Genomic DNA, 21,542 nt, shown 5'->3' with positions numbered 1-21,542 from the left:
GGCTCTTGGCTCAGCTCTACAAGTTGGCACCCCGGGTATCACCCTCAGTGTCTCTATCAGAATATTCTCTTCAGGAAAAGAACTTGTTGAGAGCTTTGTAGGACACAGAATTCCCAGAAGAAGGCTGAGGAGGGATTTGGAAGCTGTGCCAGGAGAAGCAAAGAGAGGGGAGGGGGAGAGAGAGGGAGGAAGAAGGGGAAGGTGAGGGAGGGGAGAGGAGAGGAGAGAGGAGAAAGGAGAAAGGGAAGGAAAGGAAAAACTTTGCCTTACTCATGGAGAACTTCTAATTCCTGAAGTACCTCCCTAAGAACCATTTCTAAATGCAGCTTATGGTGCACCAAAGATTTTTGCCTGGTGGTGATCTAAGAAGTGCAGAGGCTCTGGAAGAAGAGTTTTGGCAGTGGAATTCTGAGCAAAGGCTGTGTGGGTCACCCCTGCATGAAGCAGGAGATGTCATCAGCCAGAAATGGTTTTAGATTGAAGTAAAATCAAAAGACTGAGATTAAAGAGGGGAATATATGAAATAGGCTCCAAAATTGTTGCCTGTCTTTCACAAGATTCTTTTTGTGGTTTGTTTAATGCCAGTGCTAGCTCAAAAATATGGTCCTTACTCATCTACAGAGAAATTAGGATAAAAAACACACTTTGGGTGGGGAAAGAAATCATGTTGTTTCCATTAAGGTCTTAATGAGACCTAAAATTCTGTAAACAAAATGGATGTTGATTTGACAGCTAAGTGCCTGGTGAATAAAGGATCCTACCATTGCATTTCGTGCTTTTTCTTGCTTTATTCGTGATCTGACAACTGGAAACATCTTTGTTTTCATGTTTTAGGCACAATGATAAATGAATTAAAATTTCTGGACTTTGAGACAGATTTTTTTTTGTAATTTTATGTGTAATTGCAAATCTCATGCAGTATTTTTCTCCTGATACTTTTGTTGCAGCTTATGTAGTCAAGATAAAACTTTTTCCATCAGCAGTCATAGATGTTTCCATTTCAGTGGGTTTAGTGTGGAATAAGTGCTTTTGTTTTTATGAATCTCATATATTTGGAGCCTATTTGTTGGGAGTATAAAATCAAAGTGATTTTCAATCTTTGCAGAATATAAGGCAGCTCCTTCTTATCACACATATGCAATTTATTTATTGTTTTAAAGTCATGTCACTTATTTGACAATGGATTTAAAGATCATTTAAGAGCCAGAAGAACTCTGTGAGACATGAAGCTTCATCATGAACTATGCAGCCTCTGGTTGTCAAAATATTTTAAAAGTATTAATTCTTACTAGTTAAATAATAATATTTAACTAGTTAAATAAATGAATATTTATTAAAATATTAGTAACTATTTAGTATTTTTACAAAGAGCTACCACAGTGCATTTCCAGAGATTATGGCAGAGTTTGATGCATTACAAAGTTGACAAGTGGGAGCTCTGAAAGGTTTCAGTAGGTCTTAATCTGTTTTTACTGCGTTGGCAACATGAAAGAACTTGCATGCTGAGCTCAGTCTCTTCATTGCTTTTTAAGCTCTGACAAAGTGATGTCTTAATTTTCTTCTTCAGTTTCCTCCCATCTCCTTTTGTGCCATTTTAGTAGAAAATATCAGTTGGCCATGTCTGCATCTACATCTTGGTGCTTTGGCATTTAAGAGAGAAATAATCCTCCAAAATAATGTGAGAGCATTTGATAATAATGCAAATTTCCCTAGATACATTCTATTCCTGATAGAGCTTTCTGTACAGATCTAATTGGGGTAGAATTACTGCTGTGTCTCACTGAATTCCAGGTGTGGTTGCACAGTGGAGTAGATCCAGAGAGGGAAAAGTAAACTGCCTTTTCAACCTCCTCATGTCTTAAATGCAATGCTCTTGTTCCTAGGGTTTGGGAGAAATGAGGAGTGAAATTATAATGGGGAATGTTTTGGTCCCATGTGCTTCACTGTCTTGGTTTTAGCATTGACTCCCAAAAATCTGAATTTCTTGCTGCATCCCTTCTCAGGAAAACTATGGTACCATCTTTTGGAAGTTACTGTATTAGAAGATTTCTTTTAAAGTAACTGTTTTGTAAAAGTGAAGCCAAATGTGCCTAAATTTCAGCTCTTGGAAGAATTTATGAAGTGCTGACAAGCCAAGAGCAAGGAAAGAGCAGGAGTTCATAGCAGAAACAAGTCATTCACCACCTACCTTCAACATTATTGTTTTGTTATCATTTATAAAGCTGAGAGGGCGTTTGCATCTGCAGAATAATGAGGATTTATAGTTTCCAAGTTGTTAAAATATCACAATGACATGTAAATATATTTTTCTAATGGCATTACTGTTACTGAAAATAACTGAGCTTTGGAGGTTTGCTGAAGGAATGAAATTTGTGTTGGAACATATCGATGAAAACTCAGGAATCGAGTAAAATTATGCTCAAACAAAAGATTCCTCAGCTGCAAGAGACTTCAGAATAGACTTGTTGACATCTCAGCAGCATTTTCAGAAATCTGTCCAAACCAATAAGATGCAGAAATCTTTTTTGTTTGTTTGCTTGTCTTTGTTTGCTAGCAGGGCTGAGTTTAACCACATGAGTAATCGTGTTTTACAAGGTCTGCTCTTTCTGCCTACAAAACATCATCCTCGAAGGGAAAAGCTGCTGGCACTGAAACCAACACTTAAGTGCTTGCCTTGAAAGATGCACATCCTAAAGACAAGATGTAAATAGAACTGAGCTCAGACCATTTCCTCTAAGGCTGTTTATAATTGTATTTGTTTGAACACGGGGCTGGGGACTCACGGTGTGGAGGACTCTGGAAAAACGTGTTGAGTCCCAGGTTCACTTCTGCTTCAAGGCTTGAAGGCAGTTCTGTCTCTGTAGAACTTTACTCCAGTTTGTAGTTGAGAATAGCAGTTGTTTCCAATTTTTTTTTTCCATTTTAAATTACTTCATTAACCTTGAAAAATCATTTTATTTACTTCAGAATTCATTCAGTAAAAATTGAGAATATTAAGAATATTAGGACAGGACGGAAAGATCCTTTTGTCAAGAGGAGGTGAATATGGCAGAGTCATACCTGTGCTTCTGGTTTGCTTTGTGGTGATGGATGGGTGACACTGTCCTGAATTCTGTATTAAACCCAGTCATTTTTTAATTGAAGTAAGCAGCAATTCACTGATAGATTATATTTTAATTCCTGAAAGAATATGGTTATGTGAATACTTGAAAAGTGAGAGCTAAAATAATTCTCAATATACAATCAGGTTAAAAATACTCTTTCTGTGATAGATGATTATTTTAAAGTGAAAGAAATCCATTCTGGTTTTTTTTCTGAGTAGCTGATAAAAACTTACTAGTTAACACAATCACAACTTAAATATTCTAATATAGAAACATGATGTGCCACTGCAAGCAAGGGAATAGATTTATGGTCAGGACCTTTTTGGAACACAGATTTCTGACCCACTCGTCTGTAGCTGTAGGTTTAACAGTTGGATATTAAGTGCTTTGTGGTGGTTCAATACCAGAGTTACTGACTATAAATTCCAACTGCTCTTTTGGGACATTCCAGCTTCTCCCACATGTACAAGAGTTTCAGCTCTGATCCAAGTCCATGTGACCATGGGCTTGCCATGTGTATTATCTGTTAGTATGAATTAAATATCATTATGACCATACTGTGTTTTAATTGATTTCTGCTGTTTAAAAATACTCTTCTAGTGCTGAATTCCGTGCACCTATACACACGCTTCTCAGAACTGGAGATTGTCATGTAAAAAACAGGTTAATGGGATGGTCTGATCACAGGCTGAAATTGTGTGGAAGAAGAAATCAGTAGAAGAAAAATGGAAAGGAGGGGTGGGTAGGAAGAAAAGGGAGCAGTGAAACAGCGTGAAGAGAAAAATATAAAATAATTCAATTAAAAGGTCTAGAACGAGGAGGATATTAAGAAAGAAAAATCCTGTGTGGGTTTGTTAAACAGCTTTTATCTTAAAGAAAGGGTGAAATCCTGATTTAATGAATTGAGGCATGGACAATGTTCTGCCAATAGTTTTGTCAGGAGAAACACCTCAATAAACGTCCTCACAGCCCTGGATCTGCTCCATGCACATCATGGGGTCAGTGTGTCAGTCTGCTTCTCCATGCTAGAATTCCTGCTGTGTTCTAACAGTGGCTCATGAGTGTGTGCATCCTTTGCCTCTCCCTGTACCCTCTGCATGCCCTTCCCTGCCACCCTGTGTCCCTCAGATCCCCTGGGTATTCCTGACTTCCCCTGGAGAAGACAAGGAAATATCGAGCACCTGGAGTGGCTGAGCCAGAATCTGTATTTTCATTCCCAAAGGATTTAGGATTTCTTTGTATTTGTTTCAGAAGTTGTTTCTATTTAATGCAAATGTTCAGTATTGGGTCTTTTAAACAATTAATTTCTCCATTATGAGCCGGTTCTGTTCTTCAAGTGAATGAGTTCAGTATTCCAGGGGAATTTTGGATTTGTTATTGGGAAACACTAAGCATCTCTAAATCCTGCTCAGCCTTATAGGAACTGCAGATATTCCCCTTTTCTGAAGTAATATCTTAAAATTGTTGTTAAGCGAGGGACATCTTAATTTTTTTGAGAATTAACTTCTATAATTTTATTTTGTTCTTTCTTTAAAGCAAATCCAAACCAGCTCCACAGATTTCACCCAGTAAGTCTGTGGGAGGGGAGTTTTGTGTTGCTGCAGTCTTTGGAGCTTCAAGGTCATGGTTTGCAAACAATTCCGGTCTCAAACGAGAAAAAGGTCGGTACCTCACAGAATTAGGCCTTGCATTTAAACTTAAATTCTTATTTTGTGACAGGTTCTAACCAATTTGTAGATTTTGTTCCTTAAACTCAGGGGCAATCGAGAATTTTAGGAACATGCTTGGGGTGCTTTTGGTAAAATGAAAATGTACAAGAAATTTTAATTAGTGAAATGAATAATTGATCTTTTATTATGATACAGTGACAGAAACCCAACTTTGATAGGTCAGTCCAAAGGTACTGTGTGAAGTGGCACTGAAAGAAATATGAGATAAAGATGAAACACCTTTGCTAAAGCAAATGTACAAGAAATGTTTGGAAATGTGTAATCACCTGAACACACCTTGGTGAGAAACTTCTCTTGTGTGAGATATTCATACTATTGTGTGAAAATTGTGTGTTCTGTACAATTTACTCTTTGTCTCCTCAGCCCTTTTCCTACTTTTCATTCACCTTTTTAGCTGCAAGCAAGAGATTGAAAAGGAGACAGAGCCTGCTATTTCTGTAAGAGCTTTCTCTGTTGCTGCTGTGCTGTTGCAATAAGATTTTTCTCTCTTTTTGCCCCCAGATCAGTCCAAGCAGTTCGTGGTGGAGTCGCTGTACATCATCAGCTGCTACGGCAGCCTGGTGGAGCACGTCCTGGAGCCGCGGCCGCTCAGCACCGCGCCCAAGATCAGCGACGACACCCCCCTGGAGATGGTCACCTGCCCCAGGGCCAGCTGGGCTTTGGTCAGGTACCTCATCCCTGTCACTGCTCCATCCTTTCATGCTTTCAGCTGCACGGTGGTTGTCGCTCGTGTACAAACTCACAAAGTTTTCCGTGGAAGGAGAGAGATTCAAGCCTTGCTTTCCATGCAGTTCTGTCACTGCTCATGTGCCTCAATGGGAGCTAAGCTTCCAAATCCTTCTCTGCATGTGGAGCTAGGCATGAATATATCTGTGAATCAATAGAGATCCTTATCAATTGGTGATTTTAAATGATCAGGTTGTAATTTTATTTTTCTATAAGGGCTAGGAACGATTATTTTGGTAGTGTTGAAGTACAGAATTCTGCTCTGAGACATGAGCAACGTTCCCATGATGAAGCATTGTGAGTTTTCCTGTGAGCAGCTGAAGGTACCATTTCCAAAGACAGTAGAAGAAATTATTCCTGACATGTGGAAGAAAGTAAAGAAAAATTGATGAGAAAGTGTTGTCAGTGCTTTTGACGTTTTAAAATATTTTTCTATTGATTTTTCTTGGCTCCTACATTCCTTAGTGCTGCTTATGGCTGCACTGGAGTGATCAATACTTGATTTACCAAGCTATTTAGGAATGGCCCACCCTAATTAAAATTACAACGCAGACTTTGGGACCATTATTGTTGAAATGAGTAGGTTGTAATGGAATTGAAAATTCTAATTGGATCAATAATCCATAACTTTACACAGCTTTATTTTCACAGTAAGTGCTCAATGACTTCACGGGATGGAAGCAGTGGTAGTTAACAGAACAAAAAAGTTCCCCAGTTTCTCTTGTGTGTTTATATAACGTCAGCATGACATACAATGGTCCTAAACATATTTACCAACTTAATCTAAACCTCCTTCCTGGGTTTTTTTAATGCAATCCCTGCTGCAGTCCACAACCAAGTATTGTCTTTGCCTCACAATCCACACGTTTTGGCCCTGCTGTTCCACTGCCTGTGGTGGATTGCAGTGTTTGAACAAGCTAATTTAAATAATTACAAACATTTTGTGAGCTTGTATAGATAATTGCATGTGATGACAGAAACACTGATTTACATTCTCTGTATTAGCTGAAATATTAATAGTCTTGTGTTTTACCTCAGAACTCCTCAGTGGAATGAGCTCCAACCACCATTTAATGCAAACCATCCACTGCTCCTGGCTGCAGATGCTGTGCAGTACTACCAGTATCTTCTGGCTGGCTGTGAGTAGCTGACAACTTCTTGTCTTGTCTCATGTGCACGTTTTCAGCAGAGGGTGATTTTCCAGGTTGATTTTTCAGCCAATTTTAGTGGACGTCCAACCCCACAGTAGGGTTGTGTGTAACTGTGTTAGTAAGGATGGAGCAGTGAATGTAGTGTTGGGATTTTTGCCATGAATCAGAGTTGTGATGCTGTGAGAGTCACCCACGAGATCCCATGAAATCTTCAAGGTTTCCTCACCTCATTCCTGCTCATGCTTTTGGCCATTTCCTCCTGTGAATTCCATGCCCAGTAATGAGTGCATCTGCATTTCCCTCTCCCTGGGAACTCCTGGTTGCTGGGCTCCTTCCAGCCACAGCCTCAGACAGCTGCCTCCCTCAGGAGCCTTGGCACTGCTGCCAGGGATGCTTGCCCACCTGCCTTGGCCTGTGTCTTGCCCAGCCACATAATTAATTCCCAGAGAGCCAATATTTCATGGCATGGCATATTCAGAAACATTCATACACCTATAGCTCTCTATATACGATGTATCTATACACAAACCCACACATTTTTATAATGGTTCTGTAGAAAAATGAGTGTTTCTCTTTTATTTGACAGTTTAAAAGTGAGAAGAGTAGTAACAGTGAGGAGTAAGTCTGTTCTGTCTAGGATCAAAGTGATGTAGCAGTTGAAGTCTCACGAGGGAGCAGCTCCTGGCATCTGCTGAGGTTCTCCTGGGGAAACCAGAGCTGTGCACAGTTGTCAGTGCAGGCAGTTTTATGTGACAGGGGCACTTCAGATGCACCAAGTGGCCATGTGGGCCAGGAGGCACTTTGGGTGGGACTGGTGAAAGGGACACTGGTGCCAGATTGGATCTGCTGCTTCTACCTGTCCATCTGCTGCATCTGAGTGTTATGGAAACCTGCAAACTTTGAGTCTTCCTTCTTCTGTGCTGCACAGAAAATTAGGATAACACTCAAAGAGTACAAAAGAATATGAAAATATATTTAGTAGTATACAGCACCATTAGATTTGTATTTTGGCTGGATTTTCTTTTGCTAGATTCCTGCCTTGTTTCACTTGTATCCCATAGAGTGAAACCAGGGACGGATGGGACTCATTTTTTGTATTTTAGTAACATTTTATTAACAGCTCAAATACTGTTACACAGTACAGTATACATATGAATACAAATACACATTTCAAGTGGTTTAGTACTGAAAACTTTTTAAAGTAAGAATGAGTAGAAGCTAAATTCCAGCAAATTAATGAACTTAAAGTGGTTTTGCATATTTGATTGAATTATCCTTTGTTTCCTTTGTGTGACTTAGATACCTTTCACATGTTGTTTGCATGTTTGAATTTACACAGTCCTGTTCATGGCACATAATGGAATTGCCATGGAAATAGGTAATTCTGCATCACCAGAAAGGCTGACATCCTCATTTCATGTTTATTTCCTTTCTTCCTTATCTCTCCACTTTGAATTCATTTTTCCATTGCACAGTAGATGCAATATCTGAAACATGGCCAATTAAAGAATTTGTGTTACTTGAATTATAAGACTTTTAACTCAGATTTTAATTCATATATTAGGACTTCTTTAAGCTGGATGTGAAATTGAAAGAATAATGGAATAATAACCACTAAAGACAGCAGAAAATCTAGAGGACATAATGCAAATGGTAATAACAGAGAAATTTGTGTCTGATTGTCTTTGAACTTTTGTCTTCTGGATTTATTCAGGCTGAAGCTCCTCAATGAAGTCCCTGACACTGGAATCCAAGCAGCTTTCCCACAAAAGCCACCTGTTAGAGAGCTGCCGAGCCCAGCTCCTTGGCTGTCCTTACCTGCAGCTCTGCCCTGGGCTGGCTTGAGCTGCAGCCTGGCTTCGCTGTGCTGTGCCTTCCGTGGGGGGCTCTAATTGCCAGCAAATGGCTCGGTGGGGCTGAGGGGGGCTGGTCCATCTGTCTGCCACGTCAGTGCTGAGAGCAGCCGTGGCGCCGGTCAGGGTCACTCTTTGGAGCTGTCTCTGGAGGTAGAATGCAGCAGTTCTCTCTTTCTCTATAGCATTGCTGCCGATTGTTTGGCTCCATTAAGTGTGCAGGGGAAATAAAAGCCTCAATGACCAAGTCACAAGGGGGTATGGATAGACCCTTTCTTTGTCCACACTCAGAACATTGCATTAGGTCTCATTATCCATTTATAATAAGTGACCTTTGCCCCCTGGGTCATTGAAAAACCCTCAGTGTGCTTTTTAGCACAGAGTACCTCTGTCAGCAGCCGGGCAGAACAATGAGACGTCTGGCAGGCTGCTTGGAGGGCTGCACGGCCAGGTTTTCATAAATAAGAGGTTTGATGCCAAAACACAGGGCCAAAATCTTCCTTAGTCTTTGAAAAAATATAAACCAGGCCGGTGACTTCTTGTGCTTAACAGAGAATATTCAAAAAATCCTGTGTTAGGTTATCGACACACGGTTCAGCTTTTTAAAGAATCGGAAAGTTTTATTTGTAGCTAGAAAGAAAGGAACAAGGAACCATTGTTTGAAAAAATGTTTTGTACAACAAGTGTCCAAGACCTTTATCCCAAGGGTATTTGTAAGTGGATCAGCACAGCTGTTTCCTTGCTTTGAGGTCATCTGTGACATCTGCTGCAGAAACCTGCATCAGTGTGTGCAGCTCATGTCTACCTGAGCATGTTACCACAGCTCAGGCTGCTGCACAGGTGAGAAAGTGGGAAGTGAGGGATTTACAGCTTTCTGTAAGTTCATGGCTTGAAAGTGAACTTACATGTTAAATTCCACAACCTGCTGGCCTACAGGAAGTGTCAGGATCCTGATCCAAACTCTGCAGCAGTTCAGAGAGAGTATCACCAGTCTGAGAGCTCCTTCTGACAGAGCAGATTCCAGGCTCACTTGTTCCTGTGAGTCCATCCCACAAACCCCTGGATTAATTACAATCCTCAGGTTTTCAGTGCTGGGTTTTAGGTACCAGATATTTGTCTACACTCCTCACATTTATTACATAATATTCCATCTTATGTGCGTCTCTGATATTCCCTCTTTATTCACCTGTGTCCTGAGCAACTTCCAAATCTAACCACAACAGAAGGAAATCTGAGCCACATTTTATTCTTCCTAGATGTTTTTGCTATAACATAAATAGCATCACGTGGTGTAAAGTGTCCTAGCAGGCCTGGCAGGGAGGAGAGTTGTGCCAGGCACTGCACGTGTGCACGGGAGGGTTTTGGTGTCCACAGGAACTTGCAATGTTTAAGCTTTCCCCACAGAATTGCCAAGTTTTGTCATTAATTACTTTTTAAATCCTGCCTTCTTCCTGCTGTTTGGTACTTAGGAATTAAGGTGCTTTGGGTTGTATAAACTCTTGAGGATGCTGTTAAGATGTGCTTTCCATGTCCATGACAATCCCCTGGCTGTGTTCAGGTTCTTTCAAATGAATTCTTTCCTCTCCTTTACCAGGCCTCAAAATTTTGTATATTTGACTGACTTATTCCTTGTTTCCTTTGTGTGACTTCTTTCACATGTTTTTTGCATGTTTGAATTGACACAGTTCCGTTCATGGCACATAATGGAATTGCCATGGGAATAGGTAACTCTGCATCACCAGAAAGTCTGACATCCTCATTTTATATTTATTTCCTTTCTTCCTTATCTCTCCACTCTGAATTCACTTTTCTGTTGCACAGTAGATACAATATCTGAAATGTGGCCAATTAACACATTAATTAATAAACCCCCTAAAACTGACCAAAAACTGCCCCAAAAAGGGATTGAACAGATTGAGATCTGATTTCTCTCCTCTGTCTTTGCAAAGAGCACCTTCACATTCCAGGCAAGAGTTTTGGCCCATCAGGACCAGTTTCATGGACACGGCCTACAGTTGTCAGAAGTGGGCCAGTGACAAGAATTAATATATTAACTGGTGTGCAGTACTCTGACAAATTGCTTACTAAATACATCAAAATTGATTGGGCATTCTGTGTTTAAATTGACAAATGACTGCATTAGGGGAAGGAGGGAAATCCATTAATTACAGCTGCCCTCAACCATAGGAAATGTAATCGTATAAATATAGATTTTGTTAAAACAAAAGTCTGTACTTTACTCCCGTGTTGCTGGTAAGTGTACTTGCACCTCTTTGCTATTAAACCTGCAATAGGAGGTTTTGAAGACAGATCTTTGCAATTGGCTTTTAAATAATCAAAGAGCATTTCTGTTGTGTTAAAAGGAAAGATGCAGTGCTTCTGCATCCCACTCTGACCGCTTCTGGAAATCGTTTCTCTCTCAGAAAAATAGACCTGTAGCTGAGGCTTCTGCTGTCTCATTAATTGTTTATTCTAAATGCAATGTAATTTGTATTCCAAGATGTGGGCATTCAAACCAGCACTCTGTATACTCTTTCCTTGTTCCTTTACTGCTCTCCAAGTCATACTTGCAGGGCTGTTACATTTTTCTGAGAAAGAATTTGCACTTGAGTTAGGCCTGAAGATACAATCAGTTTTATAGGCTTCGTTAAGGGATTCTTGAAAAGATTAAGGCCTGTATTTATAGCTGCCTTTGACTTTTGGCTGTTAGAACAGATTTTCATTTCTGGACCAACTGTTGCACATATCTTGTGTTGCACTGAAAATGTCTTTCATTACAAGTCCAATTTAGTAACTGTCCATTGTCTTCAAAGGGAGGGGGTGAGCCTTTCCCTGCAGTTTGTTTGGGTTAAATGATAACACCATTTATACACATAATCTCTGTAGCTCTGACATCATGTTTGCACTTCCTGCTCCCTCTAATGAAAGCTGTGCACCCTGGGCAAGACTTCTGTCTCCAAGCAGCATTGTGGTTCTTTATGGCCCCTTTTATGTTCCTTTCATACATTCAGTTGACAGAAATAATAATTACATCCACAGATCTAGTGAGTATTGTGGAAAGTCTGAGGGTAAGATAGTGTAAGAGTGTATTAAATAACTGTGAATATGTGCTGTGAACACAGACACTGTGAAAACCAAGCTGTGATGCCTGGAATGACAGCCAAGGAGTGCCACAGGAGGAATCTGGACATTCTGGTCCTCCAGCCCTCCTCAGTGCACAGCAGAGCGTGATGCTGTTCTGCTCATAGCTGAATGAACTGGACTGATAATCCCATTTTGTCTTGTACCTCTTCCTTTCTCCGTGCATTCTTTTGAGGGTGCATCTTTAGCAATGGACTTGGGATGGAGGAATGCAGGTGCTGGTGCATCCCTTTCTGTATATGTAACTGTAGAGTTGTGTAGCATTTCTGGGGAGGCCCGAGCTGCTCCTGCTCTGGGTATGTTCAATGTCTGACACAACGGGCTGGGTTTCAAACAGTAAAACTGATCAAAAGCAGAGCCTGTGCAGTAACAACAATTACTCTGCTGTGTGGTTACGAGGTGTTCAAAGCCTCTTTCTGCTCTGGCTCTGTGGCAGGGCCACGCTCAAGCAGGAGCTTGGGGCAGTTTCAGCTGCTCCATTCAGCCTCTCTGGTGGGCTTTGCTGGTTCTGCTCTTGGCCAGTTGAACATAGCCCATTTCTGGAGTCCATTGCTATCCAAACCCAGCTCTGAGCTTGCCCTGGAGTGGGGGAGCTTCACCTGAGTTCACCTGAGCTGCTGTGGAGAGGAGCTGGAACAAACCATGGGAAATGGGTGAACATTTCCACCTGCCTCATTTTCCTGTGCTGGCCATGTGAATGGTGCCCAAACTCCTGCCCATCAGCTGTACCCAGTGCCACAGGTGAGGGCCTTGCCACCAAGTGGTGTCGGTTGAGTGTTCCAGGCTTAAAACTGCAAAACCAGAGTGCCAGAGGATTTTCTACATTCCCAGTTTGCTATTTTATTCTTTCTACCCAATGTTGCCTCAAATCAGTGAAGCATTTTCATGAAATTCTACTTTATTATAGTACTACTATATTATAGATATGTGAGTATATATATATATGTGTTTATGACTAAGATTACAATGTTCCTGAAGAAAACTGATTCCAAGCAGGCATTTCTCATACAGAATGTGTTTGGGTTTTGCTGGAAAGAGTCACAAATGGTGAAAATGGAATTTTCAAGTTTGCATCTTACACCTGGAGGCGTGACAGAGTGCAGGTTAATCTGCCTCCCTTCCTTTTTCAGAAAATATGTTTCTAATGAAATTGTGTTCCTGGTAATTTTTTTTTTTTTTTTAGGGAAAACTACATTTCCCTAAAACTGTAGCCTGCACTTTCTGCTCCCTGCAAGAACCAGGACTGAGTGTAAAAAGGAAGCAAATTTAATTTCTGGCGGAGCACTGAGTGATCGGGGTAAATAGGTAAATCCTTGAGTGAGAAGTGGAGTAACTCACGAAACATTCTCGTGAAATATTTGTGAACTAATACAGATGACAATGAACTCTGCAAGGTGCACTGGCTGCTGGGACTGTCCCTGTTGAGGCTGGGATGCAGGGACACCCCTGGGCCGGTGCGTGGCTTCCTCAGCTCAGCCCAGCTCGCCCGCCCCGACGCGCGCTTTATAACCCGACCGCTGGAAACAGCGCTGGCCCAGCAACTCAAACACTTTCAGATGTGTACAAACAACAGTAATGAACAAGGGAACATGCTGAAATGGTTCTTTCCTCCTCTTGCATGGTCATCTGGAAGTCCTTAGAGCAGGGTCCGTGAGCACGCAGGGGTCAGTTTTCAAAGCGGCGTGCGGGGATTTCGCCGCGCGCCTCCCATTGCCGTTAATGGGAGTCAAACGGGTAAATCCCCACGCACCGCTTTGAAAATTTACTACTAAGCCTCTTGACTTCTCACTACATACTTTGATTGTAACAGTAATCCATGGTTAACATAATTTTCCCGACAATAATGTCAAACATACTTTTGAAGTCGGTGAATTATAGAAATAGTTACCTCTTCCATAATTCTTTAAAGATGGCCATCAGATGGATTTCACCGTGGGTTCGTGCAGTTGAAATTATTCTTTAACTCAGAAAAGAATATATTTGTTCTGTTGTGGTGCCCAACCGATTGTCTGCTCACAGGCTGAGTGTTGAGCAGCTTTAAGGTGTTCCATCCTGTGAATAATATCGGGTTCTAGCTCTGCACAGGTTTAAAAGTGCATTGTACTTGACGGGCCTCCTAAGGGAACTTTGGAGGCAGAAGCTAAAGTTAAGTGCAGGGAATGTATACCAGTCTTTTTTGGGGCAAAAATCCAGACTGTTGACTATCAGACCCAGTGTGAGTAAGGAGCAAGTAAAGCAGTTGTCAAAAAAAGAACATCTAAGAAGAATTAATCTCCTAATTACAGAGCTATCTATGTCTTTATTAAAGTGCTGATACAGAGAGTGGATGGTCCAATGAATCCAGCTCTAATCAATTGGTGGTATGAAATAACTGTCAGTCTGGCTAAACTCCTGCTTTATAGCCCTTTTTAAGCTTAATTTTACTATATTTATGCATACAAGAATCTCAGAAAGTCCTAACAGGAAAAAAAATGAGCAGGGAGTAGTTTTGGGAAAAAGAGGATATTTTAATTTGCGTGCCATGCTCCTGTAGGAGTTTACAAGCTGAAAACTGCATTAAAACCAGAACTTTGTTCGGTAACGTGCAGCCACAAGAAAAATTACATGGGGCGTATCTCCATCCTACAAACAGTTTATTGTTAATGTGGCTGTGAGTGTTCTGCCCAAAATGAAATCCTGGCCTTTGCTTTGTTGTCACACTTGAGCAGAGGTAGAGCCAGAGGCGCAGAGCACCAACTGTGACACAAACCCACAAAGCACGTGCTGGATGTGAGCTACACAGCTGTGGGACACCAAAACCAGCCCCTGCCAGAGCTGAGAGCACATCAGTAACAGGAACAAAGGTGGATGTGGTGAATTTGGTGTGGCTCCGTGGAGACCTGAACCAAAACCATCACATTCTGCTGGTGATGCCATGGAACAAAGGCGTGAAGGAAATAATTCAAATTGTGGAGCTGAATCCCAGCACAAGGACCCCTGAATTTGTTGACAATTATGTGATTATCTCAGGTCTCTACACCATCTAGATGTAACTGAGGAACCAGAGAAAAAGCATCAGAATCAGGTGTTAGAGTGGGGTTCTTACGAAAACAAGGGACATGTCATTTTTATCCTGTGTACCTGTTCACCACAGCCATCACTAGAGACTGGAGGGGTTAGTTAAGAGTACATAGAAACAGTTCTACTGCATGTTAGAAACTGATTTGACATTATTCATGTTAATTATATTAAATTACAATTATGGGGATGGAAAAGGCAAGCTCTTTGGGTGTCTGCAGGCATGTGCATGGCAGGCAGCACCAAACAAACAGGCTTTGTGGTGCTCAGATGCCTTTGTTTGCTCTTAATTTGGACAAACATGCAGCCCTTAGAGAAGAGCACATTGGGAATTTCATATATAACTCTCAATTAAATTGAATTGTGCAAAGCTTATTTCTATAAATGAGAAAATGAAAACCTTTTGGTTCGAGAAGTACACAAAACTAAGTAAAACTAATGATTTATTGTTCCCAAATTAAAGCCATAAGTGCTCACACTACAATTGAACTGTAGTGGTTCTTTGTTCCAACACTTTTATGCTGCTGAAAGATGATAATTTATGATCTTTGAAGGAAGATTTGTCTTAGCTTTAGGTATTTATTGTATAATTAGCCCATCCATGAACAAATCCACTGTGTGCTAATTCCAATATTCCTCCAATGTGTATTTATCTAGGTCTTGCTCACGTGGCAGGAATGTCTTTGAAAATTATTTGAGATTAATACAAATTGTTTGTTTTCTTCACTTGTCAGTAAATATCATGGAGAAGTTTTTAAACAATGAGGGTTGTTTTTTTTTCATACTTTTTCATGGAACTGTGTGAGTCAGGTCCTGGAATTCCAGAGAAATATCAGCTCTGCTGTATTTCAGCCTTTGCTTTGGCTTGTGTTGACACTTGTGTCTCCACAGTCCCTTCTGTGCAGTTTTCCTGGCACTAACAATTATCACACAAATAACTTCATTTGCAATGTGTTTTTTTCCAGATACAATTTCTCTTCAATATAATGGTAACATCAGTCCTGTCAGTGCAGAGAAGGGAGGCTGTAACCTTTCCTTTGAAGGAGGACAGAGAGTAAAGGTGCCATTATTACTTTTGGGCAGCTCAAAGATCCTTTTTGCCCCTTGCCAAATATTGCTGGCAAAACTCTGATTTTTGCTATAGATATCAGTCCAGTTTTTCAGAAGCGTCCTTGAATGCTCATTTTTGGATTGATTTAATAAGCAGGCTGTAGGAACTCGTGTCCTGTCATACTGCACAGACAGAAGTTGTATGTTTGAATTCTCACCTTAGATTTTTAATTAACACTTATTTTTTGTACTTTTTCATTTTGTGTATTTCTAGGTTAAACAAACTCAGTTGTAGATATTTGATGTGTTTGTTCCAGATGTTGGTGTGAGAACAGGAAAAGTTAAAAGTTAGCATAGCTCAGAGAAAGGCATTGAATTGATTATTTTAGGAAGGTACAAACCACCTGCAATTGCAGTAAAATATCTCTGTGCAGCCAAAGCTTTCTTGCTCCTGCTTTGTCTGCTCCATTTGTGACTTTTCCCAATGAAAGAGAAATTACAAGAGAACCAGTAAAAAGCATTTGCCACAAAGCTTTGCAAGAATTGGAATTCTATTATTTGTTATCTTGTGTGGTTGGGAAATTCTTCAGAAATTTAAAATACTCCATGTTGCAGCATCAGGATAACCTCACTGATGGGTGAGTCTGTTGTAATTTTCAGTGTGAATTCAGATTTTGAAAGAATTAAGCCGGAAGATAAAAGATTACTCATGAGCTCAGATTCCTGGAAATGGCTTTCCAGGGTTAAATTAATCTCATCTCAGAGCTTGATACCGATGTGAGAGGTGTGTGCCCAGAAAAGGGGGGAAAGAGGAAAAGGGGCCTTTGCGTTTTTACACCGTGTTTGTCCCTACAACTTCAAGGGCATTTTTAACTTGGAAAACCATGTCCATATGTACATTTGTAATAAGCAGCACAGGGATGGCAGATCTCCAGCGAGGATCACTTGTCTGGTAAGGTCACTTCTCCCAGCACACTGCACATTCCCACTGGGAATGGTGGGAGTAGCAGCTGGGATCCCCCATCCCAACCAGCTCCTCGAAGCTGCTTTTGTGATAGGTGTGGCACAGAAATGCTGCTTTATTAAACAGCCAAATAAATGACTGAGGGCTGACCTCAGCTGAGGCTTTATCACTGCTGCCCTGCTGGTGAACTCTCAGGAAGAGCTTTTCCATGGAATTCAGCATTTCATCACTCCTGGGTGGAAAGAGTTAATGCTGAGCTCGGAAGCTGCGTGGAAAGACAAGACCTGTGACTCCTCAGGGAAAGGCTTCCAGTGCAGCACCAAAACTAATCATTGGTTCAGCTTTTTAGTTGGTTTTTTTTTCAAATTTCTTTCTCGCTGTAAAGCCATCTTGAACCTCCAATAAAATGTAAAAGTATTCCTCAAGGGAGAAATAGTGACCAAGCAGGGGGGATGCTGCTCCCTGGGCTGTGGTTTTGCAGCTTCCCTAATCTTGACAGCTCTGGGATAGAAAGAACAAAAAAAAAAAAAAAAAAAAAAAAAAAAAATCAGATCAGTCCATAAAGTTCCCCTTGGTTTGAAAGCAAAACCATCTGCTGGAGCCATGAAGTTTGTTAGGGAGTTCAGCAACAGGAAAGCCAGCCTGCAGTTGATCAGGTGTGCTCTCTGAAACAGGCAGGAGGATTCAGAGTAGGGAGCCAGGAGATGTGGGGAGCATGAGGGCAACAGCAAAATGGGTCAAAATAATGGGTTTGTTTCTTTGGTTTTAAGTATAAACTTAGAGGAAGAGAAGTGGGTGCTGTGATTTAATATTCAGATTGTACTGTGAATCCTCAGGGAGGAGTGTGTGTTCTCTAACAGGAGTTTGGACTAGACAGACACGTCCCTCAGTCATGGAATTCAGTCTGTCAGGGATGAAGGGAGCAGATGGAGGTGGTTTCTGTATTATCTGAAAACCGGTGAAGACAGAGCTGAAATAACTCCTGGGGCTGTCAAGACGTGGGTGTGCACAGGCACAGACTGGGGATTGCAGGGAAAATGGAGGATCTCAGGATGGTTTGGTTTGGAAGAGACCTTAAAGATCTTTTATTCCACCCCTGCCATGGCAGGGACACCTCCCACTAGCTACCCCATCCAGCCTGGCCTTGGGCACTGCCAGGGATTCAGGGGCAGCCACAGCTGCTCTGGGCACCCTGTGCCAGGGCCTCTCCACCCTCACAGGGAGGAATTTCTTCCTGATATATCTCATGGGAAAGTCTTGGTGCTTTACCATAGAAGCACAGAACCATTAAGGTTGGAAAATACTTCCAAAACCATTGACTCCATGCCCACGAAACCACACCATGAAGTGCCATCTCTGCTCACTGTTTGAACCCTTCCAGGGATGGTGACTCCACCACTTCCCTGGGCAGCCTCTTCCATTGCTTGACCACTCTTTTTCAGTGAAGAAATTTTTCCTAATATCCAACCTGAGCTTCCTTTGTAAGAATATGTCCTAAGTTTTCTGGCACTTGGAGTAATTCTGGAATAATTTGGGCATTGAGCTGAATTTGAGACATTGCAAGTTTGAGAATATGGACACTCTGTGATCCAGAGGTGTGAAAATGGCTCTGTAGCTTCAGATACACACAAAACAGGATGGAAATCCTTTTATTCCATAAAATGTACGGATATATGCAAAGCTGTTTACATTATATAGGCGCCGTTCTGTATTTATGGCTACCATTGTGTCTGCTTTGCCATTAAAACTCCAATTATTGAGGATTTACTACATGGCTGTAAAAATTTCTAGTGGTTGGAAGCTTGACACATAAAGGTCAACCTTGCAATAATACAGTTTTTAAAAATTTTAAAAACCTTGATTATAAAATGTGGGAATATAAAAATATTTTGGTATTTTAAGAACTTCAGGTTAAGGGAAGAAGAGCAAATGGGTTATCCTGCTGGCTGTATGGATACATCCAAGTCAAAGAGCAGGAATCTTTTTCATCCTTTTCATGTCAATAATTGATCTCTTTCTGTGCTTCTAGAAAATTTGTTGTCACAGATTTAGGAAAACATACGTTGCTGTGCCATTAACTTATTTTAAAAACTTTTTTTTTTATTTTTAAAATAAAAGATTTAACTGATTTTGTGGGTTTTTTGCAGTGGTGCCACCGGGGAGCCCTGGCCCCATCACCCGGCACGAGTCCTACGACAGCTTGGCCTCCGACCACAGCGGGCAGGAGGATGAGGAGTGGCTCTCACAGGTATGCTCTGGGGGCTTCCAGCTCAGGAAAACAGCCACTGGAAGTAAAATTCACAACTTTCCTCCAAGTGGGAAGTAAACTCCCACAGCCAGGGCATTGCTGTGTGTAAAACTGACCCCACTGCCGAGCGTGGGTATGGATCTGATGGTCCCAAAGCAGGTAAAGCCCCAGCATTCCTGACACAATCACATCCCTGGGAAGCTCAGCATGAAGTGGGAAATTTCAGCTGGCAGCAGCAAGTGACCTGCCTCCCTTTTTCTCCTGGCATGGTCCTTTTTGGACAGGGATGAAGGGAGTTGGCAGAATGATGGTGCCTTTTGGGTGGTGACCTTCCTCTGGCCATAAAAAGGGGGCAGTAGCTGGTTTACTTCCTTCTTTTTCCTGGTTATCATTTCCTACTGAGAATTCCTGTGAATTCTGGCCAGATATAAATACTGCATTGCTTTAAAACTATCATGCTTGGTGAAAGCTTTTTATATCTTTAGGTCTAATCTTTGTCTTGTTATCCAATCTTGCTTTGTCTCAGTCAATGAAGCTTCTCTGTAAGAACTCAGTAAATACTTGACCATTTGGCTTAAAACAGAACCTCAGTTGTAAGAATGTAGGTCATGAATAATACACTGAGAATTAGTTCCTGTTAGAAATGAAATATTAGAGTTAAATAAATAAATAAAATTTACAAATGCTCTGGATTTGCCAAAGCAATTACAAGGTACCTGATCCATGGAATTCACCCTGACAAATTAGGTGAGTTTCCTCTGGTTTAAGAACAATGTTGTGATGGGAGTGATGCATTAAATGTGTTGCTGGGGTGTATGGCATAAATATGAAATATTTATGGATGGGATTTGCTTCTCCCACTGGTGAATAAATCATACGCAGCTTTTTCCTGAAATGAGAGGTTAGGTTTCCACATGGACCTGTCCAGGAGGAGCATTCACTGGGGAATCCAGTCATGTGAATTCATTTACCTGTCTGAGGTTTCAGATGTGGCTGCACATTGAGGTGTCTCATTTGTTTGTGCTGTGTCTGATTTCTCAGAGCACAAAGATGATGAAACTTCTCAATCAGGGCAGTCAACAGGAATTTTATCTCTCAGCTCACTGGGACCAGATTTCACCTGTAGTTTTCCACCTGTCCAGGACTGTTTGGAGGTATTTCCTTATTTTACTGCTGTGGTGAAACTCCAGGGGAAAAGAGATTATGGCACACCTACATTATGTCTCCACATCCATCCCCCTAGAAGAGTAAATATATTTATAAAGGGAAAAAAAATTCCCAAGTGATGTCACAGAAGACAGATAATTCTGAGAATGCTCCTGGAATGTTTAATTCCTGCTGAGAGCAGGAGTGATGAGGAGCCCTTGGAGCACAGCAACGCTGGCGCTCCCTGAGCAAGCCACTTCAGATTAAGCCTAAAGTGCAAGGATGTTTTTCAAAATTAAAGTGTTGTTATCAACAGTAACAGCAAGCAGTGAAAAAACACCGCCCTTCACTTCAACTTTTCAATTAGAACAGTGGGTAATGTGTGCTGTCAGTGGGAAGTAGATACAATATGTTTGTCCTGCACACAACAGGAGAGTGAATAGGAACATCTGGCCATAGCCTCAGTAAAATTGCAAAGGCATCTGTTTACCTCTCGGCTCTGTGACACTGATGGTTTCAAGCTTAAAATACACAGATTACTTTATCTGTGGCCTAATTTACGCTGCTACATAAAAGCTACTTGCCTCAGAAATGGCTGCAGCCAAGCTGAGTTAGGCTGAGCTAAATGCAGAGATGGAAACAGAGCTGCATAGGCTGTGGTTGTTGTCTGACATTAGCAGAGAACTGACATCATCCAGGGTTTCAAATTGCTCCTTAAAGATGGAGAGCCACTACTAGTATACATCTGTGTAGCTATACAAAAATCTGTTTTTATGAATTCCCTCACTAATTTGCATTTCTTCTGTGAAGCTGATTGGTGTTTTAGCAGAAACTGATAGGTACTTCATAATCTATTTTCTGTTTTAGAAGTATGAATTCACCAGATCCTAATACTTACAGTTTATCTTTCCTTTTACTGATCTTTAAAAGCTCTTTTTGATTTTTAGTCTTGTATTGCATGATCTTTCCATTATCTTAATGATTCCATTCTCTTGATTACAGAAGTTGTATGCTTTGTTTACTCTTTTATTTACAGTTTTCCTGATCACAGACACGCTACTTCTGTTGAATTGTCAGAATTTTGGTTAAATGGATGTGTTTGTGTGGACCCTGTGTGTGGCACATCCATGGTTCTGCTCCTTTGCTGAGCATGACCTGGGCTCATCTCAGCACTCTTCCCATGGCTCTGGGTTATGGATCTTGTACTTCCCACAAGATGCTCCGTGCCAGCCTCTCCCCACATGTGCCAACAGGAATTAGGAGCTGTGATTTGCAGTCCAGCTCTCACTGTATCCATGGGAAGCAGTTTAAGCTGTGAACTTTCACAAAGCAGCTGTAACAAAGCTGGAAGGAGCTCTCTGGAAGCACTTCC

At 41.2% G+C, this 21,542-nt stretch overlaps 1 protein-coding gene across 6 annotated transcripts in view; it reads left to right on the top strand.

Annotated features, from left to right (window-relative positions):
* BCAS3 (BCAS3 microtubule associated cell migration factor) overlaps positions 1 to 21,542 on the top strand; it is a 298,857-nt gene that overhangs the window by 101,319 nt on the left and 175,996 nt on the right. For all 6 annotated transcript variants that reach the window (XM_077787568.1, XM_077787567.1, XM_021524867.3 and 3 more), the window contains 4 exons: positions 4,641 to 4,765; positions 5,336 to 5,501; positions 6,599 to 6,699; positions 18,924 to 19,024. In XM_077787568.1, the coding sequence (XP_077643694.1) occupies positions 4,641 to 4,765; positions 5,336 to 5,501; positions 6,599 to 6,699; positions 18,924 to 19,024 (493 nt within the window). The remainder of the gene's footprint in view (positions 1 to 4,640; positions 4,766 to 5,335; positions 5,502 to 6,598; positions 6,700 to 18,923; positions 19,025 to 21,542) is intronic.

Source organism: Lonchura striata, chromosome 20 (genome assembly GCF_046129695.1).
Source record: "Lonchura striata isolate bLonStr1 chromosome 20, bLonStr1.mat, whole genome shotgun sequence".
Lineage (NCBI taxonomy): Eukaryota > Metazoa > Chordata > Aves > Passeriformes > Estrildidae > Lonchura > Lonchura striata.
Note: the sequence above shows the minus strand (reverse complement) of the source record. Positions and strands in the feature narration are given on the sequence as shown.